This window comes from Phyllostomus hastatus, unplaced genomic scaffold (genome assembly GCF_019186645.2).
Source record: "Phyllostomus hastatus isolate PE091 unplaced genomic scaffold, TTU_PhHast_1.1 phas_contig_64, whole genome shotgun sequence".
In the NCBI taxonomy this organism is placed as follows: Eukaryota; Metazoa; Chordata; class Mammalia; order Chiroptera; family Phyllostomidae; genus Phyllostomus; species Phyllostomus hastatus.
The window spans coordinates 11,509,473-11,534,327 of NW_025333928.1; the positions used below are offsets into that span (position 1 = coordinate 11,509,473).

General features: G+C 60.0%; 2 protein-coding genes across 5 annotated transcripts; both read left to right on the forward strand.

Moving 5' to 3' along the window:
* Window positions 1–770: 770 nt before the first annotated feature.
* Window positions 771–6,262, forward strand: MCRIP2 (MAPK regulated corepressor interacting protein 2). 2 transcript variants are annotated; one of them, XM_045849329.1, is made up of 5 exons: window positions 771–952; window positions 1,058–1,175; window positions 5,182–5,309; window positions 5,547–5,613; window positions 5,877–6,262. In XM_045849329.1, exons 1-5 carry the CDS (start codon window positions 901–903, stop codon window positions 5,926–5,928), a joined length of 417 nt encoding a protein of 138 aa, XP_045705285.1. In that variant the 5' UTR covers window positions 771–900; the 3' UTR covers window positions 5,929–6,262. The 2 variants fall into 2 exon arrangements, with proteins under 2 accessions (XP_045705285.1, XP_045705284.1); XM_045849328.1 differs by having other exon boundaries at window positions 775–952; window positions 5,547–5,648.
* Window positions 6,263–7,121: 859 nt separating this feature from the next.
* WDR90 (WD repeat domain 90) lies at window positions 7,122–24,652 on the forward strand. 3 transcript variants are annotated; one of them, XM_045849264.1, is made up of 42 exons: window positions 7,122–7,160; window positions 7,413–7,504; window positions 7,660–7,836; window positions 7,925–8,033; window positions 8,272–8,442; window positions 8,716–8,830; window positions 8,912–8,976; window positions 9,260–9,366; window positions 9,441–9,641; window positions 10,097–10,165; window positions 10,779–10,889; window positions 10,963–11,108; window positions 11,180–11,237; window positions 11,684–11,802; window positions 11,977–12,120; window positions 12,203–12,333; window positions 12,400–12,516; window positions 12,829–13,064; window positions 13,292–13,431; window positions 13,617–13,747; window positions 14,213–14,343; window positions 14,707–14,877; window positions 15,064–15,192; window positions 15,387–15,517; window positions 15,597–15,637; window positions 15,828–15,959; window positions 16,107–16,301; window positions 16,552–16,649; window positions 17,300–17,402; window positions 17,657–17,778; window positions 17,929–18,088; window positions 18,193–18,383; window positions 18,468–18,636; window positions 18,778–18,889; window positions 19,061–19,232; window positions 22,497–22,619; window positions 22,795–22,969; window positions 23,078–23,208; window positions 23,319–23,462; window positions 23,538–23,657; window positions 23,744–23,828; window positions 24,237–24,652. In XM_045849264.1, exons 1-42 carry the CDS (start codon window positions 7,151–7,153, stop codon window positions 24,392–24,394), a joined length of 5,442 nt encoding a protein of 1,813 aa, XP_045705220.1. In that variant the 5' UTR covers window positions 7,122–7,150; the 3' UTR covers window positions 24,395–24,652. The 3 variants fall into 3 exon arrangements, with proteins under 3 accessions (XP_045705220.1, XP_045705222.1, XP_045705221.1); XM_045849266.1 differs by having other exon boundaries at window positions 7,126–7,160; window positions 16,107–16,292; XM_045849265.1 differs by having other exon boundaries at window positions 7,126–7,160; window positions 14,707–14,868.
* The last annotated feature ends 203 nt before the right edge of the window (window positions 24,653–24,855 follow it).

Sequence of the window (24,855 nt, forward strand, 5' to 3'; positions counted from 1 at the left end):
GGGTCTTGTGGCAGACCTCACTGCCTTGGAGAGGGTAGGAGGGTAACTGCTCTCTCCCTGCAAAATGAAAGGAAAACTGGGTGGCCTCACCCACCTTCTCTCTTGCCACATGCCATGTCCCACTTGGCTCTTGGATTGGTAAATGGCCTCCCCAACCCTGGAGCTGGGGGTGCACGTGTGCATGGAGGTTTAGACACAGAGCAGAATGCACCCACTGCTCTTGTCCTGTGAGGAGGAAGGAAGGTTCCCAGGGCATCTGTTAACTGTCCAAACCCAGTGGGCCAACCCCCTTTTCTCCTCTCTAACCCCCAGTCCCAACACCAAGCCAAGAAGGACCCCTCACACTGGCTCCGCCCACCCAGGCGCCTTGGTTGAGGCCACCGACAAGAGTGGGAGCACCCTCCCTTCCAGGGTGCACACAAACCACCGCAGCGCCTGTCAACGGCAGGGACACCGGCTTCTTGGACATCACTGTTGACCCAGCAAGGGCCTTTGGGTGAGAGACTCATCCACTCTCTGAGGCTCACCCCTTGGCTCACCTGGCCTCCGGGCAGCTCAGTGGACTCGCATTTCAGGTCCCATGACACTACCTCTGCCTTGGCCCTTGGCCATGTGGGGCGGGACGCTTGTTCTTGCTGCCTGCTCTGTGCCCTCCCCGGGGTCAGTTCTGGTCAACTCCGGCAAAGAGCCGGAGCCAAATCAAAGCGCGCGTGGGCCCTTTAAGAGCCAGGGGGCGTGTAGCGGGCCCGCCCCCTCCCTGCAGCGCCTGGACGTCAGTTAAAGGGGCAGCGCCACTGCGCTCGCCTAGCGCGAGCTCGGGTGGAGGGCGCGGGACCTGCCCGCGGGCCAGGAAGGCGAGGGCGTGCGTCCGAGCTACGCGCGGGCGCAGCCCTCCGCACAATGTACACCATTACTAAGGGGCCCAGCAAGTTGGTTGCGCAGCGCCGCACAGGTGCCCAGGGGCAGGCGGCGGGTTGGGCCAGATAGGGGTCTGTGAGCCTGGACAGCCCAAGCTCCAGGCGCAGTGGCGGCTGACTTGCCCTCCCTGTATCCGCAGGGCCCACGCAGCAGCAAGTGGAAAGCAGGCTCGGCGAGCTCTTGAAATGCCGGCAGCCCACGCCGCCCACTCCTCCACCCACGCGGGCGCAGCCACCAGGCCCCTGGCCCCTGTCAAGGTAAGACTCGTGCAGCCTGGGCCGGAGTCCAACTTTCCCTTCCCCCTTGGCCGTCCTGGGGCCGGGAGGGTGACCTTGGAGAAAGGTTAGTGGAGACCCGACCACGTGCTGGGGGTGGGCGGGCACAGAGAGGCGGGGCAGAAAGACCCGGTCCGTCCCGCCCTCGAGAGCTTCTTTGGCCCCCACACCTCAGCGTTTCTGCCTCACTTGGCACCTAGCTGTGCCCAAGGGGGCTGGGCTCGGTGTGCTAGACACCCCTACTGCGGTACCTGTGGGACCCCGGAAGAAATCCGACTAACTCCAAGATCAGAGGGACTTGAGGCGTCTGAGTCAGATGTCCCGGCGACCTTGGGCTTTTAGAGGCCAGGGTTTAAGGCGAGCTGCTCAGGACTCCGCGGGTACAGCAGGGCCAGGGCGCTGGCCCTCAAGGATGCTGTCTCTGGGGCTACCAGCTTCCTACTTGCAGAGCTCACTGGGTGAAGGGTGCACGTGGTTCCCTCTGGCCCTGCCAAACCACTGCCCTCCTCTGCCTTTCACCCCAAACATACTGGGCTGCTCTGCAGATGATCAGGGCTTGCTGGAGACAGCAGTTTTTGCTCTTTCTGACCAGCAGTTTTGCTGGTGCCAAGAGCCTGAGGCCAGTCACAGGAGGCTCGGTGCTAGACGCTTTGGCCTCCACACTACTGGGACCTGGAGGTCACATTGCCTCACCCCACCCCCAGCTGAAGTTTTTACTTGGCTCAAGTCCTGGCCTTGGCTTCAAGTAATCTATGCGTTTCTTGGGCTCTTGGCTTTGGTCTAGGCCTGCACAGGCTGAGGGCTCCTGGCCTAGGCTGTGGGTGACAGCAGCACACTCAGGGCCCCCAGAGGCAGTGCTGAGGAAGGCCTGATGGGGAGGGTGCTGGCGAGGGGTCTTCCCAAGTTGAGGACAAACAGCCTCCAAGGTTGGCCAGGAGGTCAGGGATATGTAGGCGCACATGCAGGAAGGGGGAGGGTTGGGTTGGCCTTCAGCCTGCTCCTCTCCCTCAGTTACAAGCCTCCAATGCCACAGGTGGGGGCACCCTGTGTGGGCCCTTCTGGGCTGAGTTCCTTCCAGGGGTCTTCTGCTAGGGATATTTTGATAATTTGGGGTACAATCCTGGTGAGGAGAATGTTCTAGGCTAACCACAAGTACCTCCTGGGGAGGGAGGTGAGCAGGCCTTCAGGCCTGCTTCCTGGGACCCAGGCTGTGCTGTGACACTGCTCCGTGTCCTGGACCTCAGTCATCACAGCCACCCTACCTCCCAGAGGTGGAAGTTAGGCATGGGTGTGAGCTATCATTGGTCACCCAGTCAGGGAGCTTGGGGCTGGAATGGCCCGGGGTGCTTCCTACATTCTTACCTAGAGAAACTCATTGCCTTCCTCTCCATGGCCCCCCTGCTGAGGAAGGCCATGTGGCAGGGCTGGGAGTGCTGACAAAGGATGTGGGAAAGATAGTACAGAGGCCTTAAAACTCCTGCCCTGGCTGGTGTAGCTCAGTGGATTGAGTGCCGGCCTGTGAACCAGAGTCACAGGTTCGATTCCCAGTCAGGGCACAGGTCTGGCTTTTGGGCCAGGTCCCCAGTAGGGGGCACATGAGAAGCAAGTACACATTGATGTTTCCCTCTCTTCCCTTTCTATAAATAAATTAATTAATTAAAAACAAACAAACAAGCAAACAAACAAACAAACTCCCAAAGAGGCCTGACCTGTCTTTCAGCATTCCCTGAGCCAGCCAGGCACATACAGCCTGCTGGGACAGGTCCCGGGTCAGTAGGGTTCTGCCAAGCTGGACCTGAGGAAGCTGGGCTGCCTATCTAGGGTAACCCTGTGTCCTGCCAGGTACAGAGAAGTGGGGAGCAGGAAGAGCGTGTGCTGGCTGTACTGGTTGCCCCTCTTTCCTAGGTCACTCCCCCTTCCCTGAACTGCCCCCTCCCAGTCCCTTTGGCCTTAAAGAGACCCCACTGGGAGGCCAGAATAGCCAGCTCTCCTCCACTCCGGCACCTTCTCACAGGGCCACTTGCTAACCACCCTGACTTCCTGCCCACCTTCCCTGCTTTTTTCTCTTTTCTCTGCAGAGCCTTTTCACTAACCCCCATCCCTCACCCGATTTGCCCAAGAGGAGGGGGCTGTCTGGCCCACTGCTACGTCCACCCTGCAGGCCGAGTGCTCTGCAGATGCACAGTGTCTGACCTGCTAAATGGATGGGCTTGGGTTCTATCTGGTCATGGGGCCTGGGTGCTGCCCATGGTGGTGAACAGGCCTCATGGGTCTGTACCTCTGACAGCTCTTCCTCCCAGCCAGAGACAGACAGGGGAGAGAATTAGATCAATGGACGTGATAGAAACTCTTGGGAGAAGATAAAATGGGGCCAAGTGACCACCAGAAGTCCAGGGACAGACATCAGGCAGGTAGTAAAGGGGGCTTGGGGCCTGTGCTGAGCAGTGGGTCTTGAGGTCAGACAGATGTGCAGTTAAGTCCCGATGCTGCCACCCACTCACAGCATGTGACCTCGGATAGGCCACTTCCCTCTTGAGCCCAGGTTCTTGGGCTGCAAACCAGCAGGTGGTCTACCTTGGGGGTCATGGAGGGGATTAGGTGAAAGGATGCCCCTGTTGGTGCTGAGCAGAGACTTGAGTGCTGTAGGCTGGAGCTTGCCTGTTGGCAGTGTCCCTGAGAGCAGGCACGGGGTGGCCTCATCCACAGGAGCACGTGGGAGTCCGAGCCCTTTCCCCCAGAGGGACTGAGTATGGGCTTTATATAACCACTGTAACTGCACGCAGGGGGCAAGGGGCAGCCAGGCTGGAGGGGCAGGCGGGTGCCAGCCACCACCTTGGTCCCTGTGATTTGAAGCTCAGGGCTGCAAGTCCCTCCTGTGTTTGCTTCTTTAATTACCAGCCTGCGAACTTACCTGAAGTTTGCAGCCTTGCAGGGGGTTGGGGGCGGGGCAGGGCAGGCAGGAGGCTGTCCAAGCCACGCCTTCTGGTTTGTGCAGCTCAGACTGGGAGGAGCTCTGCCCTTCTAGATTCCCTGCAGCCTGGAGCTGGCAGGACTGGTGCCCCCTCAAGACGCTCCTCTTTATTTTAGTGCCCCTCTTGGCCGAGGAGGAAGTCCGAGCGGCGGTGGGGCACCTGAGCCCAGGATGGCGAGCAGGCGAGTGCCTGGCGGAGTGGCACATGCAACCCAGGACTCCTGGCTCCCACCTCCTGCTGTAGGTGTGGCCCTGCTCCCTCCAGGGCCCATCACTGCCCTGGGTCCAGCTGGCAAGGATGGGGCCAATGGACCACTGCGCATAGTATGCCCACTGGGCCAAGCTGCAGCACCTGGGGGCATTCTCCTCATTCAGCATTCCCACCCCTGTGGGCAAGAGCCTTGCTCTTGTCTGGGGCCTGCAGGGATGGGTTAGGGCTGCAGTCACACCCTCCCCATGCAGGATGGCCCACCCCATACTGGGTGCCATCCCTTGGGGCTCATCCCTATGGATCCTGGAGCAGAAGCCACTGGGCTCTTCTCTGGGCTCTTCTTCCCATGCTGGGGCATCGGCAAGATGGAGAAGCTTCTGTGAAAAGATGACCAAGAACCGTGCCTGGTGGGTGGGGTTGGGACAGAGTGACCTGGTCACAGCTCTAGTCAGAATCTGGGCTGTCGGAGGCCTGGCTAGTCCAGGAGAGGTGGGAGGCAGGTGGCAGGGAGTGCCTGAGAGACCTCTGGAGGGGTGCCTCTGAGCCTTGAGCATGGAGCCCTGCTGGAGGACCAGGACACAGGTGTGTCATGACCAGGGGCTGCAGATGTGAGCTGAGCTGCTGGGGGTGCAGGCTGGCAGGAGAGAAGCCTTGGCCACCAGCTGTAGGAAGGCTGTGGTTTGAGGAAGGGCCAAGGCTGGGCCTTGCCTGGGGGTGGTGGGTGCAGCCTGTAGCCACTCCTGGGACTCTGCCAGGCATTACCTGGGCTTGAACAGTCACTAACCATCTCCTCCCTCTTTCCACAGCCCAGGGCCGAGGCTCGTGTTCAATCGAGTGAATGGCCGGCGGCCCCCCACCACATCCCCATCCATCGAGGCAACCCAGGAGACCTACACACTGGCTCACGAGGAAAACGTCCGTTTTGTGTCCGAAGGTAGTTTTGAGGCCCAAGGGTATGACCTGGGCCACTGGTCCTCTTCCCCACTGTAACCTGACTTGGCAGCTGCCAGAGGGCTGGATTCTTTCTGGACTCTGGGCCTGTTTATCCTGTGACCATCCAGCAGGCTGCCCACTCCCACTTCTGGGCTGTGGTCCAGAGTGGCCACTAGGTTCTGAGGGGGTAGATAGGGCCCCAGGGGCCTAGTTTAGTCTGTCTGCCCTCTCCCTACAGCCTGGCAGCAAGTGGAGCAGCAACTGGGTGGTGGCCCAGCCGGTGACAGCAGTCCGAGGCCTGTGCAGTATGTGGAGAGGACCCCCAACCCCAGGCTGCAGAGTGAGCCCTTCCCCACCCTCAGGAAGTCCCCTCCACTCCCTCCCACCCTGACCCGGTCCCTGCCATGTCCTAGCCCCAGGGGATAGCAGAGGGGCAGAGGGGACTTGAACCTGAGTCACATCTTCACAGTTACCTGCCTCATTTGGAGTTGGGGTGAGGGGCTTGAGGGGAGAGATGCTGACAGGTTGGGAGGCACCGTCACTGCTCAGCCCTCTGCTCTGCCCACAGACTTTGTGCCTATCGACCTGGACGAGTGGTGGGCACAGCAGTTTCTGGCTAGAATCACTAACTGCTCCTAGCTGCTGCCTTGGAAGGAACACTGTCTGTGCAGGCCTGGCTTTGCCCTGTGGCAGGCCCTCTGCAAGGAGAGGACCGTGGCACCCTGTATACCCACTGCTGCGGGTCGTGTTTCCCCTGGGCCGGGCTGGATGCCGGCCACACCTGAAGTGCCAGCTTTGGACTTTTGTACCTTCTGACCCCTTGGCCCAGCTGTCCCAGGCTGCCTGGTGCCAGGGGCTGAACCTGTCTGACCTCAATCCTGCTCACTGTGCCTGGGGACCAGCCCCTGGGGCTGGCATGGTGGAGCTCCAGACTAATAAAGTCAAGAAACTGTCTTTTCAGAGTGGCTCTTATTTGGGGCGGGGCGGGGGGGCGCGGGTAGAGTGTCCTCTTGGCTGTGCCTGGGTGCCCTCCTGTGTCCTAACAGTGGTGCTGGGGCCAGCTCATCTTCCTTGGAGATCTGTGAACCTCACCCTACCCCACCTGACCCCCATTCCTATTTTCTCTCCTTGGTGTTGGCAGGTGCCTAAGCCCAGCTTGGAGGCCCAGAGATGTTATTGTACATAACTGGTCCTGGGGTGGGGTCCCAGAGCCCTAGGATTGGGGCCAGGTCTCAGGACCCATGGTCCTGTTTCCCAGATCTGGTATGGGACAGTGGACAAAGGTGCACCACAGATTTGGGGGAGACCTGGGCTTGAGTGTGGGAGCGGGGGTTGCTCGGTTCTAGGGGCTTCTGGGGCACTGCTTAGCCTGTTGGGCAGCTGAGAGGATGCAATGGAGTACCCAGATGTGCACGTCCCTTGAGAGGGTTGGGCTGTCAGTGGGTGTGGACCGCCCCTGGGGTTGCGTTTCACTTCAGGTACAGAGATGGGCCCCATAACTAGTTAGGAACCTCCCTGGATCCCGTAGCTGGTTGTGCCAGAATCCCCAATAGGGTCCTGACTTAGGAGTGGCCGCAGGAACTTGGGGGCGAAGGCTCTTGCCCCAGGGTACGACTGCGGAGGGGTGGCCAGAGCAGGAGGTGCAGGGCGTTTGGTAGACCCAAACGACTGCAGGAACAGATTCCGGTGCCGCTGGGGTGAGGGCTGTGGCCCCGCGGTCGCGCGGCGTCGCCTTACAGAAAGCGGAAGTGACGCCGTTGCCAGGCGGCCGTTGCTAGGCGCGCGCTGCGTGCCCTGCGTGGGGGCGCGGCGGCCGAGGCGGGAAGTGCGAGTGGCAGTGTCATGGCGCGAGGTAAACTCGCGGCCTGCGGACCTGGGGTGGGGGTCCGGGGTCTCGGGGGCAAGCAGCCCGAGGGGCGGGCGGGGTCCTGCGGCTGGCGCGCACTGAGCCTGCAGCATTGGGCGGGTTGGTGCTGAGAATGGGACAGAACCTAGTACGCACGCTTTTATTGATGTCGACTGCTGGGGGCGTGCAGACCAGGTCCGCGGCCCCTCCCTGGGTCTGGCACCTGGGGCAGGTCCCCACTCTTCCCTGTCCCTCCAGTGTGGCAGCACCCATTCCTCAACGTCTTCAGACACTTCAAGGTAGATGAGTGGAAACGGTCCACTAAGGAGGGTGATGTGGCCACAGTGATGGTAAGTGGGGGGGGGGGGGACCTGGCAGCAGGATGGGTGAGGGCCCTCTTCTCTACCTGAGACACTTAGCCCCACCACCCAAGGGTCATGCGGGCAGCGCCTCTCCTGGTGCTCTCTGACTCTGTGGAGGACACTGACTCATTTTGCTTCTCCAGGACAAGACCCTAAAGTGCACTGTGTATCGTATTCGAGGCTCTGTCTGTGCCAGCAATTACATCCAGCTCCCCAAAACCAGCACCCAGTCCCTGGGCCTGACTGGACGATTCCTGTACTTGCTTTTCCGACCCCTGTCCACCAAGCATTTTGTCATCCACCTGGACTTGTCCACCGAGGTGCTGAGCTCAGGAGCAGTCTGTGGTAGGGGCACTGCACCCCTGGTGTCCTCTTTTGTCTCCTTATGGCCACCCATTGCCACCACAGGACAAACAAGTCATCCGTGTGTCCCTTTCCAACCTGTTCAAGGAGTTCAAGTCCACAGCCACATGGCTTCAGTTCCCCTTCATCTGTGAGGCTGAGACATCCAGGAAAGGTGACACAAAGATGGGGCATGAATGGCATAGGGATGGTCCAGGAGAGGCAGCCTGAAGGTGGACAGGAAGATAGGGCAGGCCCAGAGGCAGGTGGGGCAGGCCCAGACAGGCTCCTCTGTGGCCTGGGTGGGGGCACATGGTTTTGGCCATGGGAATGGGGGCAGGCCTAGGACAGAAGGCATCGTAGGCTGCCTGGTGAGAGGATGGGCACTGCTGACCTTGGCTTGCCTCCTGCAGACCTGACAGGTGTGGCTCCTCTTGGTGCCCGCTGGACCTGCCTGCAGCTGGACCTCCATGACATCCTCCTTGTCTACCTGAACCGGTGCTACAGCCACCTCAAGAGTGTTCGACTGTGTGCCAACCTGCTGGTCCGAAGCCTTTACACCAGTGACCTGTGCTTCGACCCAGGTGAGGGCTGCACCCCATGCCCTGCACTCAGCTTACATGTGGGCTGCTCCAATCCTTTCACTGCCCCCAGATTCTCTGCCCAGGAGAGGCTTTGTCACTTGGTAAAGATGCCTGTGCCATGCTCTCTGAGCCCCTAACTCCCCACCCAGGGAGGTGGTAGCTGGGCAGGTGGTTGGGCGATACCCTGTAGGCGCTTACTGCTGAATCTCACCTGAGCTGGGAGAGGTTGCTGGATGGGCTTCCCTGGACCTGGAGCAACTCTGCTCTTTGTAGCTGTTACTGTTGGTGAGGCCAGGCGGGCAAAGCTGCCTGTTACCCCCATGCCTCGAGAAATGTCATTCCCAGTGCCAAAGGGGGAGAGCTGGCACGACCACTACATCCACATCTGGTAAGCAGCTGTGCCTGTTCCAGGGAGGCTGGCGGGGGAGGGTAGGGTGGCCCCTACACTGACTCCCTCCACCCACCTGAGGTTTCCAAGCGGCAGCTCAGCAGCCTCCGAGCCGGTTCAGAGGAGCTGTTCCCCTCCTGATGCAGGTGGGCCTGTGGGGTGTGCAGAGTTCAGCGGGAGGGGTCCTGGCACTGGGTCTGGGCTGGTGAACCTGGAGGTGGAGTGCCTGCAGGGGCCGGGGCTAGCCTGAAGGTCACCCTGAAAGTCATCCTGAGGCTGTGGGTAGGATACCAGGGGCCTCAAGCTCTCCAGCTGGGAAGGGCTCTGGAGCCTGGGTGCAGTGCTGCCCTGCCCGGTGCCTTTCGGCTCATCCTCCTCAGGCCTCTGCACTCTGCTCAGAAGGTTCTGTGTCTCTTTGCTTTGTTGCAGTCTTCCCAAAGCACGTGCCACAGCTTCTTCCCCCTCGCCTGGTGGCCTTCACCAAGTCCAGGCAGGACAGCCCGTCCTCTGTGGTTCCACTGCTTGGCCCCACAGCCGTAAGTGCCTGTGCTCTCAGAGATGGGGGTAGGGGAGGCGGCCCCAGGGTCTGACGGCCACCATCTCCCTACAGTCCTTGGGGCTCCTTCCAGAGGATGGCCTATCCTGTGAGTGCTCAGAAGTCTCCGTTGTGGGTGGTCCCAATGGCAATAGCCAAGAGCCCCTGGCCTGCATGAAGGCCACTGACAAACATGCTGCTGGCAATGGCCTTCAGATGTCTGTCTGCAAGTTGGCTGTGGTGCCCACAGCCCCAGAGAATGTGACCAAGCACAAGGTGAGTGCACGTTTTGTGGAAGGCAGCGGTTGACCAAGCCATAGAGGTGGGTGGGCCTTGGTGAGGTGTGGGTAAGGGCAGTTGGTCTGTGCCCACCATGGACTGTGTGTGGGGGGCAGATGGGCCTCTGAGTGCCCCCTCTTATCCAGCCCCCTGGCAGAGAGCAGAGCAGAGCAGGAAAAAATCCCTTTCAGCAAAGAATAAGGAGGAGGGGCTGGTGGTTCCTAGCCCCCAACTCCCAGCTCCGAGAGGTCTATGGGGGCCTCGGGCAGCACCTGGGGTCCCTGGAAGGTCTGGCAATGTGGCCAGAATCTTTGCTTCCTGCTGCAGAGCAGCCAACAGAAGCCACCTAGGACCAAGCAGCTTCTTGAGAGGCGGGAACCAGCCCAGTGGGGCAGCCCTGGCTGGATGGGGTCTTGCCTTCTGGGGCCTCACTGTGACTTGGCCTGTTTCAGAGCTTCCTACCGGATCCTGTTCTGAGGCTCAAGGGAGTCATTGGCCTTGGGGGCCACAGCACCAAATGGGTGAGGGGTCCTGTGGTCCTGCTGGGTTGGACAAGTACCACATACACAGAGGGAGACAGTGGTGGAAAGGCCCTGACCCCCTCAGGTTGCTGTGAGGATACCCAGCCCTGCTCACATCTGCACCGTGGCTCAGTGCTTCCTCAGTGACCTTCATTCCCAGGCGTCCCTTTGTTCTCACTATTGCTGGCTGGGTCAGTGTTGGTCTAAGTGTTTGAGCTTCCAGAGACCCTCGAACTATCACCCTTTAGAGCTTTGCTGCAGCCATGTGGGGCCAGTGTGGGCATGGCTTGTGGGTCCCGGTGGGGTGGGAGGCAGTGTGGGAGGGGGCCCTGGGATTATTAGGCTCTCCTGGACGCAGGTTCTAAGACTTTGTGGGCTTTCTGGTTTATCATTGCCTGAATCCCAACATTTCTTGTCCTGCAGACAGGGCTCAAAGGAAGGTCTGCGTGTGTGTGAGTGTGCATGCATGCATGTTCACAAGTCTGTAAGTTTTCTCTGTCCTTTTGGTGTGTGCATCCCATTAGTTCCTGTGGACATTACACAGGGAGGGGTGTACCAGGGTGGGGAGACAGCCAGCCAACCTGTGACTTTAGCCATGGGCCCCCATGCACAGGCCCTGTGGACGAAGGATGGGGCTGCCGTCGTGTACCCCTGCCACGCAGTCATCGTGGTCCTGCGTATTGACACCCGGGAGCAGCGCTTCTTCCTCGGCCACACAGACAAGGTGGGCACCGCCTGGCCCAGGGGAGGCTTGTGCCTGCAGGCCACACAGCTTCTCTTAACCTGCCGCCCCCCAGGTCTCTGCCCTGGCATTGGATGGGAGCAGCTCGCTGCTGGCCTCAGCCCAGGCACGGGCCCCCAATGTGCTGCGCCTCTGGGACTTCCAGACCAGGGGCTGCCTGTCCCTGTTCCGGAGCCCCGTCCACACTGTCTGCTCCCTCAGGTGGGCGAGGGACCTCTGAGGGGGGTGGGAGCCCGCCCTGCTAGCACTGACTGTCTCCTCCACGTTCACAGCTTCTCCGACAGCGGGGCGCTGCTCTGCTGTGTGGGCAAGGACCACCACGGGAAAACGGTAATGGTGGGCCGGGGGTCGATCCAAACCACTTAGGAAGTGGCGTTACCCTGGCCCCAGCGGGAGGCCCCGCCCCCAGCACACTGCAGGGTGTCTTGTGTTTACACTCCTTGTGGACAGAGTCAGTGTCTAAACAACTCGCCTTACTCTCTTGGGCGGGATGTTCTCGTGTCATAGGGCAGCCGGGTTCTATGTCTGAGTGGTGTTTCATGACTGGACCTCTCTACCTGTGGGTCAGTGTTTTCTGTTCATTTTTGCGAGTGAGTCAGCTTCACATGTCTGCAGAAGCCGGTTGGGCAAATGTAGGTCCCCATGGCCCATGGGGGCCACCCTCCCCACGTCCTCCCCAGCCGAGTGCTCAGGCCGGCTCCCGTAGGAGAGAGAAGCCTAGCAGGGCCCAGCGGGGCTGGCAGGTACAGCAGGAGCTCAGCAGGGGCTTGTTGCAGATGGTGGTGGCATGGGGCACCGACCAGGTGGGGCGAGGCGGTGAGGCCATCATTCTTGCGAAGGTGAACACCGACGTCGACATCCAGGCGTTTGAGATTGCCTTTTTTAATGAAACCAGGTAACGGGCCCTCCTGCCCACCTGCAGTGCTTGGATGAGGGCCTGACAGCACCTGGGCCTGGATGGGGGCCAGACCACCGAGCCTGTGCCCTTCTCTGGCTCTGGGCCCCTGTGCACAGCAGCCCAGTCTCCTTAAAGGGATTGGAAGTCACTCGCCCTCACACACCTTTGCAGGATGGCATCGTGCGGGCGAGGCAGTGTGCGGCTGTGGCGACTTCGAGGTGGGGCCCTGCGCTCCTGCCCTGTGGACTTGGGGGAGCATCATGCTCTGGAGTTCACTGACCTGGCCTTTGGGAAGGCCCGGGATGACCGCACGCTGTGAGTGCCGCTCTCCTCCCCTAACTAGTCAGGCCCTGCCCTGTCTGCCCCTTTGGCCCTCACCTGTCACCTTCCTGGGCAGGTACGTTTGCAGCCGCAGTGGCCACATCCTGGAGATGGACCACCAGCGCATGGTTGTGCGGCACACCCGCCGTCTCCTGTCCACGCACACCCCCAGCAGCCCCCTCCCACAAAAGCAGACCTTCAGCTCAGGTAGGTGGCCTCTGCTGTGTGGGAGGAGCGGTCCCGATGCTTACGCTGACACTGCCTGTCCCCCAGGTCCTGGTGTTGCCATCAGCAGCCTCAGTGTCTCCCAAGCTGAGTGTGCCGTGGGCTCGGAGGATGGCTACCTGCGCCTCTGGCCCCTGGACTTCTCCTCTGTGCTCCTGGAGGCGGGTAGGAGCAAGACGGCACCTCACCATTGCGGTCACCATGGGGGGACACATCCCCGGGCCACCCCTGGGCTGGATGGCAGTCACCGGGCTCTGAGGGGCTGCATCCTGACCTCCACCATTGCTGAGCCCGGGAGTGGGGAGTGGGGGGAGCTGCATGTTCCTGTCCACAGGAAGATGGGGCTCTGGCAGTAAGGAAGCGGGTTTGTGTCTGCGGGGCTGGGTGGGAGGTGCAGCCTGGATGTGGCCAGCCTGCCCCGGTTCCCAGCCCACTCCGCTTCGGGCCTGTGAGGTCACCCACCCACCTTACCTGCAGAGCATGAAGGCCCTATCAGTTCAGTCCGCCTGAGCCCTGACGGCCTGCGTGTGCTGTCCACCACCTCCTCGGGCCACCTGGGCTTCCTGGACATACCGACCCGGGAGTATAGTGTGCTGATGCGTTCCCACATGGCCCCGGTGCTGGCCCTTGCCACCGAGTACAACCAGGGGCAGCTGGCCACTGTGTCCCAGGACCACACCGTCCGAGTCTGGGATCTGGCGACCCTGCAACAGGTAGAGTATAGCCAGGAGGGAAGGACTAGAGGGCCACAGGCCACTGACTCGGAGGCCCAGGGGACAGGGCTCAGGCAGGCAGGGGGTGGGGAGGGCCTTTGGCATGCTTTGTGTCCTGAGTTGGGCACCCTCAGGTTTGGGTCACCTAAAGAGAGGCTAGCTCTCAGGTTCCCCTGGCCAGCTGGCAGCCGCCACCCTGCCCACCCTCACACGGCCCTACCCTCCAGCTCTACGACTTCGTGTCACCTGAGGAAGCCCCGTGTGCAGTCACCTTCCATCCCACGCAGCCAGTCCTCTTCTGTGGCTTCAGCAGGGGGGCCCTCCGCTCCTTCAGCCTGGAGGCTGCCGTGGCTCTGGTGGAGCACAGGTGGGTGCCCAGTTGGCCCCCGGCCCCGCGGACGCCTTGGTGGAAACTGGTGGGGCCCCCTGGGGTGTGGGTGGCAGGTGGAGTGCAGGAGGGGTGTCTACAGGACGCTTCCGCCAGGCCCCGCTGCGGGAGGTCAGGGATGGTGCAGCTCAGGGCTAAGGCAGTGGGCATCCCTGTGTGGGCAGGTGTCACCGAGGAACCATCACCGGCCTGGTCGCCAGCCCTGACGGCAGCCTCCTCTTCAGTGCCTGCTCCCAGGGCACCCTGGCTCAGTACCGCTGTGCTGCCACCTGCTGCCGCGTCCTGCGTGTTGCAGGTCAGGCCCCTGTGCCCAGTCCCATCCCAGCTTCCCAACCTTCCCGGCCTTACCTGGGGGGTAGGGCTTGCCTAGTGTCCATTGACAGCAGTAAACTGCCCGCTGGGGCCTCACAGACCCCCAGAACAAGTATGGTGCTAGGGCACACCAGGCCCTCAGAACTGAAGGTCTGAGGTTCTGCACCTGCTCCACCCAAGAAGGAGACGGGCAGCCTGGGCATGAGGCTCACGGGGGTCAGTCCACCCAAGGGCATCTGCCCCTCCCATAGCCAGCCAGGTGGTCATTTTCAGGTCACTCCTGGCCCAGGAGAACCCCAGCTATCCTGGCAGTCCCCGGGGCCCAGGTTTCTTGGCTCTCCGATGCCCAGGCCCCTGGGCTGCTTCCCGAGGTTACGGGCAGATTTTGTGTCTGCTGTGGGCGCCCCATCCCCACCTAGCTGACCACCTGCTCCTGTGCTGCTGGCAGCTAACGTGGTATGCCGGGATGCCCGCCCCAGTGCCAATGCCCTGGCAGTCAGTGGGGACAGCCGCCTGCTGGCCTTCGCGGGTCCCTTTAAGTACACGGTGACCATCATGGATGCAGCCTCACTGGACGATGTGAGTCAGCCAGAACCTTCCATGTGTCCTGTGTGGGCGGGTGGCACCGGCCTCACTGGCAGACCTGTGGGTCTCTCAGTTAGCTGCCACATGGTTCCCCTGGGTTCTGCCAAGACTCGGGGCCTCTCCTTGGCCCCCTGTGGACTGCGAGGGCATCAGGGGGTGGGAGGCCATGCTGACTCCAGAGAAGGCCCAGACCCTGCTGCCCTCACTTGCAGGCACAGAGGATGTGTGTGCCCAGTGTGGGCTGGCCAGGGCACGTGTGGAGGTCGCCCTAGGCTGCCTGCCTCCTGTGCCCTGTCTCTGGGGGTGTGAACTCTGCCCAGAGGTTATGGCCAGTGGCTATTTGCTGCTCTCACCCAGTTGCTGCGGGTTGATATCAGCGCCCCGGACCTGGCCAGTGACCACGTGGACTCGGCTGTGGCTGTCTGCTTCAGTCCCGCAACCCCCAGCCACCTGCTGGTCTCTACCTCATCCAACAAGATTGTGGTGCTAGATGCCACCTCGGGCCGAGTGGTCCGAGTGGTCCGAGAGGTGAGTCCAGGGTCCTGGCTGGCGCTCGGCCTTCCTTTGGTGCCCATCTTAGTGTCCACAGGGCCTCGAGGAGGGAAGGCGCTGGGCCACCTTCCACTCCTAAGACGTGCATTTTCAGAAGGGAAGCTTCCCCAGTTCAGGGAACTCATGTGCTCTGATCTCTCCCATGAGAATGCTCTTTTGCAGCTCTGTGGCGTCCACCCTGTGGTCTGCCCCTCCCTAGCTCTCAGTAGAGATGCCCACTTCCTGCTGACAGCTGCCGACCGAGCCATCAAGGTGTGGGATTACCTGACGCTGTCCAACCCCAGCTGCCAGGTGTGTGCCGCAGGTGGGCGCAGGTGGGCACAGGCAGGTGCATTGGAGGGAGGGTGTAAGGTGACCTGCATGGCCGTACACCTCATGAGGACCTCTTGCCCAGTTAGCAGCCTGGCTAGGCCTGGGCATGGGAAGATAGTGAGGTCTCTGACCAGGCCTCAGAGGTCTCTGTATGTGACATGTGCTGTCCCCAGGTGTACATCGGCCACTCAGAGCCCGTGCAGGCTGTGGCCTTCACCCCTGACCAGCAGCACCTTCTCAGTGTGGGCGATGCCATCTTCCTCTGGGATATCCTGGCCTCTGCTGAGAGGTCGCCCCCAGGAAGGCAAGTGCCCTTGACATGCGTCTGCCAGGCTTCCTGCTGCACCTTCCCCGCCTGACACCCTCTCTTACTGCCTCTGCAGTGCCCGAGGCTCACCTGGGGCCCCCCCACCCTGTGAGGCTGGTGAGTGGTCCCACCACGATGGAACGTCTATGGTGACATCTGGTGCCGGCACTGTAGACACTGGGAGTGGCATGGTGCCACTTCCTCTCCTGGGGGTCCCAGTGCATGGGGTGCGGGGACTAGGCACACCTCCCCCTCTGCGCTTTGCCTTCCCAGGTTCTGAGCACAGCCTGGCCTCTTCTGTCCTCAGGCCAGAATGCAACGCAGCTGGAGGATGCGGTGTCTGGGGCCAAGGGACTTCCTCGGCAGCAGGTGCCCGTGCCATCCCAGGCAACCCCGCCCCAGCTGAGCATCTGTGCTGGGCCCTTGGAGGGCGGTGATGGTAAGGGCAGGGGTCCCGGAGCACCTGGGCAGGCTTGTTTGTACTGCTCCTGTCTGGCATGCTTGGGTGCTGCTCCAGGCCTATGGGGGAGGGGCAGGGGTGCAGGGGGTTCAGTGCCCTCTTCTCATTGCTCCCCCTCCTCCCCAGGTACTTTCTCTGTGTCGGATGAAGAACGACCCTCTGAAGAGAGCTGTGGCACCACGGGGCTCTGCCAGGCCTCAGGCCCACCCATGCTGGTGCAGAAGAAGGCCTGTAGGGCCGGAGACAGGGCCCAGGGGGCTACAGGGGGCCCTTGGGGCCTCAGCATGCTGCCCCACCCCTGTGGCCAGCCCAGTAAGCAGGGTAGGGTGGGGACACCCGTGGCCGGGCCTGGCCTAGGCGCAGGTGCCCATGGGCCCAGACTGGAGTCTACCCCAGGAGATGAGGCCTGGTCATTTAAAGAACAAGTGCATGGGCCTGAGGCCCCTGCTGGGCCCAGCGGAGGGGTGTGGCTCACCTGTGCTCTCTGACTGAGCGTCTCCTGGGTCAGGAGAATGTCAGGGAAGGTATCTCTGAGTTCAACTTCCTGTGAGCTCTTCTTCCTCTCTGTCAGGTGTCCAGGGCACTAGGAGAGCCAGGACCCAGGCCGCTGCCCGCCCGGACTCCTACGTGCACTTCACAGCGCGCTACAAGGCCTCCCTGATGGCCAAGGTTGGCCGGGGGTGGGATTCTCACAGACTGTGCCACAGGTGGACACTCTGGAGGCTTGGGGCTGAGGGTGGCACAACGCTGTGGTTTCTGGGAGCATTTTTTCTCCCTAATACATGGGTCCCCCAGGGTCTCCTTGGGGCTGCTCCCAAAGCTGATGGCAGTCCCTACCTCAACAGTAGCCACCACACAGGTTCCCATCCCCCCTGCACGCTGTGCCATTGCGGCCACGCTGACACTCAGACTGGACCTGGGCAGTGTTCTGCTAAGCCACACTGTGCCTGATGGTCCTGCCTCCCTCCCACCTCCTTGAGTGTTCTGTCCCTAAGAGCCCCCTGGATCTTGCTGCCCCTGCCTGGCCTCCCGGGACGCCAGGGACCTCCCACTTCTCCCACTCCCGCTTCCCTGTTTGCACTCGCAGCTCCCATCCTGCCACGCCCAGACCGCCTCCCTTGTAGGCTTTGAAGCCCATGCCATTGCCATTTGTCCCATTCCAGGAGAATGTGTCTCCTGAGGCTCCTGCTGTTGTCCCATCCCGGGAATGTGTACTTCCCGGGCTCTAGCCAGATGGGACACAGCCTGAGGTGGAGGTGGGGTGGCTGGGTGCTGGGTGCTGGGTCGTACACCAGTGTCCTGGGACCACTTCCTCACAGAATGTCTCCTTCCCCGCTGCTGGGGGCGAGTGGCTGCACCTGAAGGCTGTCGTGGGCTACAATGGGAACGGGCGGGCCAATGTGATCTGGCGGCCAGACACAGGTAGGGGCCACAACCCACCCTGGCTCCCAGCCCCGAAGATGCAGGGCAGAGCCCAGGAGGGCGAGTGAGCACGCACATGGAGGGTGGTTTGGGCTGCGGGGGCATCTCCCTGTCACACCTCCTGTTACTCTAGCCATGCTCTCTGTACCCTCTCAAAGCATTTTCCTGGAAGGGATCAATGTGACCCCCTTGGCTACTGAAACTGGCAGGGTGGGTGACAGATGCCTGCTCTGGGGCGTCCCCCCTCCCTGCAGGCTTCTTCGCCTACACGCACGGCTGCCTGGTGGTGGTGGAGGACCTGCACTCTGGCGCCCAGCAGCACTGGCTCAGCCACTCCGAGGAGATCTCTACGCTGGCTCTCAGCCATGACGCCCAGGTGCTGGTCATGCGCATTATGGTGTGGCTTCTAGGGGCCTCCGGAGCAGCACGGGGAATGCTCTTCTGGCTTCCCATCCACCCAGAGCCAGATAGGCCCCTGGACTGCCCCCATCCCACTGACACCCCTCTCCCTCGCCTGGCCCGCCAGGTCCTGGCCTCTGCCTCAGGATGCGGAGGCGCCGCCTCTGGCTGCCAGATCCGCATCTGGGACGTGCCTGGGGGTCGCTGCCAGCAGCTCCTTTCTCACCACTGTACCGCTGTGCAAGCCCTGGCTTTCTCACTGGATGACAGGCTCCTTGTCACACTAGGTCAGCTGGGGCTGGGGCTGGGGGTGGAGACCAGTGGCGTCTGGACTCCCCAGCCTGTTCTAAGACCCCTGCGCAGCCGATGTGACCACCATGCATCTCCCCAGGGGACTATGGTGACCGAACCCTGGCCCTGTGGAACATGGACACCTACGAGCTCATTTCCTCCACCCGCCTCCCTGAGCCGGTGCATGGCGTGGCCTTCAGCCCCTGGGACGCCAGTGAGCTCGCCTGTGTGGGCCAGGGCACCCTCACCTTGTGGCGCTTACAGCTGTGTGGAGATGACATCAGCTTCCAGGTGCCAGGGTGCAGAGGCGGTTTGGGATGGGATCTGGCTGGGCCCTGGGACGTCACTGACCCACACTGCCCTGAGTCCCTCCAGGTGCACCGGGAGCCCATCCCTGAGGCTGTGGAGGCAGGCGAGCTGACATCGCTGTGCTACGGGGCTGCGCCCCTGCTGTACTGCGGCTCCAATGCTGGCCAAGTCTGTGTCTGGGACACGAGTGCCAGCCGTTGCTTCCTGGCCTGGGAGGCTGACGACGGTGAGATCGGTGGGTGTCTGAGGAGCCCCTATGACCCCCCTCAACTAGGGACTTGGCCTCTCCCCGAGAGCCCCAGTGCTGGGGCAGTCGGACCCTGTCTGGAGTCCTGGGCGTCTGGGGAAGCAGCTCATGCCACCTCCTGCCTCCCAGGAGTACTGCTGTGCTCAGGATCGCGGCTGGTCAGTGGCAGCAACACCAGGCGACTGCGCCTATGGGCCGTGGGAGCTGTGCCAGAGCTGAGGCGCAAGGGCTCTGGAGCCAGGTGAGCCTGTGTGTCAAGCTGGTGCCCTTGGGCTGTAAGCCAGCACTCTGTTGCCCGCTGGGCCTGCCTTCTGTGGGGACATGCTTCATGAGGCCAGGGCAAGAACACAGATGCACCCGGCTCCCTGGGCTCTCATTGCCACCATTCTTAGGACCCACTGCTCCCCACTAGGTCTAGCTCCGTGTTCATGGAGCACGAGCTGACCCTGGATGGGGCCATCGTGAGTGCCGTCTTCCACGACAGCATGGACATGGGTGTGGTGGGCACCACGGCAGGCACACTCTGGTATGTCAGCTGGGCTGAAGGCACCAGTACCCGCCTCATCAGCGGCCACAGAAGCAAGGTGAGGCCACCGGGTCACTGGCTCCTTGTCAGAGATGTCCGAGGGGGTTTCCACCCTGGACCGAGGCAGGGCTGTGAGCCGCACAGTCTCCCCTCCTCTGTGTTGTGTCCCCCTGCCCCCAGTTGTTCTGAGTCAAGCCCAGCTGTTGAAGCGGTTCTCACATAAACATCTCAGGTTCTTGGAATAAGGGTCCCACACACTGGAGAACTGCACGTCCATCTCGTGTTGGCGTGGTCCGCAGTGTCCACTTGTGTCAGCGCCACGGCCCTGGCCTCTTTTCGGTCCTTCCTTTTTTCTGTTGCCTTTTTCCCTCGTAATTTACTTGGTGAAGAAACCAGGTCGTCCATCCCCAAGCCTCCCACAGACAGAGCTGGGCCTGCCTTTCTACTCCCTGTTGCCTGGGGTCTGAGAATCTGGAGTTTAAGCCAGAATGTGGTCAGGGTCAGGGCCGGTTGGAAGCCGTGTCTCCCACCAGGAAGCTAATGGGGGCTGCTTGCCTTTCAGGGCTGCTCTAGTCCCGAGTGACCGGTCACCTGGGTGGGTAGCTGGTCCTGTCCCCTGCGGGCAGGTTTCCGAGATTGGGTTGGTTTTGTCGACAAAACAGCCAGTGTTTACTTCAGGTCTTCCTTTTTTTTTTTAAATTTAATTTTAAATGTTTTATTTATTTATTTTTTAGAGAGAGGGGATGGGAAGGAGAAAGAGGAAGAGAAACATCGGTGTGTGGTTGCCTCTCACATGGCCCCTACTGGGGACCTGGCTGGAAACCCAGGCATGTGCCCTGACTGGGAATTGAACCACAACTCTGGTTTGTAGCCCATGCTCAAGCCACTGAGCTACAGCAGTCAGGGCTGCTTTTCAAGTCTTTAAGAGCAGGTGGGTGTATATGTAGATTGGGCCCCCCACCCCCACCCCTGGTCACTGCTCCCTGAGCCCAGGCTGTGGCTACTGGCAGGTTCTTTGAGTTGGCTACCAAGTTCTTATTTTTTCGGTAATATTTATTTGTTTGGAGATAATGGTGGCCATCAAAGAAATTAAGTTTGAGAGGAGTAAGGACTATATATTTTTTCTGTTGGTTTTTTTTTTTGTAACAGTTTTATATTGATGTATAATTTACACACCATAAGCTTAAGCTGTTTAAAGTCAGTGGTTTTCAGCCTTGACTGGTGTGGCTCGGTGAACTGAGCACTGGCCTGCGAACTGAAAGGTTGCTGGTTCGACTCCCAGTCAGGACACATGCCTGGGTTGTGGGCTGGGTCCCCAGTTGGGGGCGCACGTGAGACAACCAGTCAATGTTTCTCTCACACATGGTTAATTCTCTCCCTCTCTCCTTCCTTTGCCCTCTTTCTAAAAATAAATAAAGTTTTCCTTTTTTTTAAAGGAGTCAGTTGTTTTCAATATATTCACAGGTTTATACAACTATCACCACAATCAATTTTATTATTTACCACATTTTTCGGACTATAAGATGCACTTCCCCCCAAATTTTGGAGGAAAAGGCGTGTGTGTCTTATAGTCTGAATGTAGCTTACCTGGCTCACTGTGGTGGGGGGGGGGGGTGGCAGTGGAGCGGGGTCACAGGTTCTTAAATACTTTACCACATTTTTTGCTTCAAAATTTTTTTCCTATTCCTCTAAAACCTAGGTGCATCTATGGTCCTAAAAATATGCTATTTATTTTTTAAAAGAGAGATTTTTTAAATTTTTACTTTTTAAGACTTTATTTATTTTTAGAGAGGGAAAGGGAGAAAGAAAGGGAAATATCAGTATGTGGTTGCCTCTCGAGAACCTGCTACTGGGTACCTGGCCCGCAGCCCAGGCATGTGCCCTGACTGGGAATGGAACTGCCAACCCTTTGGTTTGCAGGCCACTGAGCCACACCAGCCAGGATGAAAGATTTTTTTTTTTTAGTTTGTTTCTTCAAGATTTTATTTATTTTTAGACAGAGAGGAAGGGTGGGAGAGAGGGAAACATCAATGTGTGGTTGCCCCTCCTGTGCCCCCTAGTGGGGACCTGGCTCGCAACCCAGACATGTGCCCTGACTGGGAATTGAACCAGCGACACTTCGGTTCGCAGGCTGGTGCTCAATCCAGTGAGCCACACCAGCTAGGGCTTTTTTTAATCCTTACATGAGGATATATTCATTGATTTCAGAGAGACAGAGAAATATTGATTGGTTGCCTCCTACCCCAACTGAACCCACAACCTCGGTGTGTGTCCTGACTGGGTACTGAACCCGTAACCCTTCAGTGTACAGGATGATGCTCCAACCACCTGAGCCACACCAGCCAGGGGACCACAATCAACTTTAGAGCATTTTCATCACCCCAAAAGGAAACCTCATATCAATTAAGCACTCACCTCTCATTCCCTGACAACCACGAACTATGAATTTGCCTGTTCTAGACTTTGCACATAAACAGAATCACACACTGAGGTCCTTTCTGCCTGGCTTCTTCCACTGAGCATCATGTTCTCCAGGGTCATCTGCGTTGTAGCATGTGTCAGTGCCTCCTTTTTATGGCCAGACGCCATTCCATGGCATGGGCAGAACACACTGTTTGTCCATCCATCAGGTTGGGAGCACATGGGTCCTGTGTCGTGACCTCAGCTGCTGGTCACTGGTGATCTCCCTCCTAGGGAGTGACATACAGAGGCGTCCAGGCTCTCCTCCGCAGCTCCCTCATGGACTGGCTGTTTCTTCCCAGAGGGGTCCATCGCTTCTCCGCCAGCCAGAGTTAAATTACTATTTTTAAAGATAAAATATATCATGAATTCATACTTACATTTGAAATTTTAATGCAGGACTAGGCCATTTCATTGGCATATGGTTTCTGTGTTCCCTTTTTCCTTCCACACCAAACATTCTGATCCTCAGCGACCACACGCCTCTGTTCTCCCTCAGTGCACATAGGACAGTCTCAGGAAAAGCACCCCCAGGGGTGTGGCCCTGGAGTCTTGGAATGTCCTGGAGTGTGTTTTGTGCCTCCCTCTGGGGATGTGTTGTCCCTTCACGTTTTAGGTCCTTTCAGAATAAGTCTCTGTTGCCCCAGCGAGAGGACAGTCAGGTTCAATGGCTGACAGGCTCCTTGTGACTCGAATTCCATCTGGGTCTTGTGTGGGGGGCTCAGGAGGAGGGTCAGGACGTTTCTTTACGTGGGGGCGGCTGCGGCCAGGTGGGCTTGGGGAGGAGGCACGTGGCCCCGCTGTGTCCTGTTTCTGCCCGAGGGCCAAGTGGCCCCAGGTGGAGCTGCCTGGCTCCCTGCAGGTGCACGAGGTGGTCTTCAGTCCCAGCGAGTCCCACTGTGCCACATGCGGAGACGATGGGAGCGTGAGGGTGTGGTCTTTGGCCACCATGGAGCTGGTGATCCAGTTCCAGGTGCTGAACCAGGTACTCGGGGCACCAGGGGCTGGGGTAGTGTGCTTGGGGTGGGGCCCTGCCTGTCTACTGCAGGGATCTGGGAGCTGCATCCTCCCTTCAGCCTGTGTCTGTCCTCAGCCTTGGGGTCGGGCCACCGTCTCGATCCCCAGGGGAGTGCTAATGTTTCCTCGCTGGGGACCCCCAGAGCTGTCTCTGCTTGGCTTGGAGCCCACCATCCTGTGGGCGCCCAGAGCAGCAGCGCTTGGCGGCGGGTTACAGTGATGGCACGCTGCGGGTCTTCAGCATTTCCCAAATCTCAATGGAGCTCAAGATGCATCTGCACTTGACTGCACTGACGGCCATTGCCTTCTCTGCTGATGGTGAGGGGCCAGGGTCTCACAGGGTGATGGCATGGTCCTGGCCTGGCCTAGGTCACACCTTTGGGCTGGCAGGTCACAGGGTAACAGAGTGTCCCCTGCCTGGCACAGGTCAGACCATCCTCTCTGGAGACAAGGACGGACTCGTGGCTGTGAGCCGCCCCTGCACAGGGATGACCTTCCGAGTACTGAGAGAGCATTGGGGCACTCCCATCTCTACCATCCAGAGCACGAGCAAGGAGGTAAAGTGGCATTGTGAACCAGCAGGGCCCCATCTGGGGGGTACTGGCTGGGAAGGGGTTTGGGCAAAGTGGGGCAGGAGTTACCCACCTGTCCTTACCTTCTCCCCCAGTATGGAGACTTCGGGGTGAAGGGCACAGACTTGTGGTTGGCCGCCAGCAGGGACCAGCGGGTCAGCATCTGGGCCTCTGACTGGCTGAGGGACCACTGTGAGCTTGTGGACTGGCTGACCTTCCCAGCACCCTCGCTCATGAAGGTGAGGGTCCCAGTGGCACCTCAGGTGGGGATGGTGCCTGTCTGCCCCACCACAGCACGCTGTGCCTCTCCTCAGGCTCCAGACTGCTCTCCACCCTCCCTCGCTGCTTTCTGCCCCTGGGACAGGGCACTGCTGGCATGTTCAGGTCTCGGCCCACATCCAGAAGTGGTCTTCTACAGCCTCTGTCAGAAGCAGGCATGTGCACGCCCCCGAGACCCTGGGAAGGGAGAGTCCTGGGCCGTGGGAACCCCTACCTGGTTTCTCACACTCACTGCCTGCAGGTGGTAGAGAAGATCCCACTGCCTTTTTTTGCTGTGTCCCTGAGCCTGTCCTCCAGGGCCTGCCTCATGGCCGTCGGCTTTGCTGGTGAGTGCTGGTGGGCGTTGACTCAGCCTGTCTTGAGTGGGGTTGAGTAGACTGCCTGTGCCCCCACACTGAGACATGCCCCTCACATCTGCACCCTGGCTCTGCATCTCTGAAGTGAGGTACTGAGTACAGCACCCGGCACTGAGCAGAGGGACTCAGCAGCTCAGCTTGGGGCCTTAGAAGCTACATACTGTTGAACACCCTGACAATGATGGGCTCTTTCTTGGTTCTGCTGCCCCAGTCCCAGTGACAGGTGGCGCTGGGTGTGGAAGACACAGGCCATCCAACACTGATTCTCTTAAACTGCACCAGCGTCCAGCTGGAGACAGAGCCAGGGTGGGTGGGAACACCTGGGCCCTGGACTTGCAGGCTCAGGCACAGGACCCACCCCGTACCTTTTGCCCGCAGAGCGAGTGCTGAGGCTGGTGGATTGTGTGTCAGGAGCGGCACAGGACTTTCCAGGCCATGATGACGGGGTACAGCTCTGTAGGTTTGCCCCATCTGCCAGCCTGCTCTTCACAGTGGCCCACAACCAGATCTTGGTGTGGGAAGTCACAGACTACTGAGCCGAAGTGGAGACCTCGGGGTCAAGTATGCGGGGCTGGTCATGCTGGATACCTGGCCTGGGCAGAGGCTCTGCTGAGAAGCTGGGTTAGTGGAGAACCTTGCACAAGGCCAGGAAGGCTGAGGAGGCTTGGCCCCCTCACACTGGATGGGCTCAGGACTCTGTAAATTGTCAAGACCCTGAACATGTATAAAGTGCTTGTTGGCATCGCAGTGCTTTTCTGTGTTTCCACCTGTACAGTTGAAATAAATGTGGGCATGGGCACTGCATTTCGGCCTTGTCTGCTGGTCACTTCAGGCTCCTCCTGCCCTGGACCTGGCTCTCCCACCTGGCTGGAGCTCAGCCTCTGCCCCAACCCTAGACCTCCTGCTCCCTGCCAAGAACTGAGGCCCTGGCCTGTCCACCTGCAAGGGCTATCCTGCCCCTTGGGCTAGTCCTGGTCTAGCGGAAAGCTGCTAAAGC

Bases quoted from the DNA above. Each gene is read 5' to 3' on its own strand.
- MCRIP2 (XM_045849328.1), top strand. From the start codon at position 901: ATGTACACCATTACTAAGGGGCCCAGCAAGTTGGTTGCGCAGCGCCGC. The intron at 953-1,057 runs GTGCCCAGGGGC...CTGTATCCGCAG, and splicing joins GGTTGCGCAGCGCCGCACAG to GGCCCACGCAGCAGCAAGTG. The intron at 1,176-5,181 runs GTAAGACTCGTG...CTCTTTCCACAG, and splicing joins GGCCCCTGGCCCCTGTCAAG to CCCAGGGCCGAGGCTCGTGT.
- WDR90 (XM_045849264.1), top strand. The intron at 18,089-18,192 runs GTCAGCTGGGGC...GCATCTCCCCAG, and splicing joins CAGGCTCCTTGTCACACTAG to GGGACTATGGTGACCGAACC. The intron at 22,970-23,077 runs GTGAGGGGCCAG...TGCCTGGCACAG, and splicing joins CATTGCCTTCTCTGCTGATG to GTCAGACCATCCTCTCTGGA.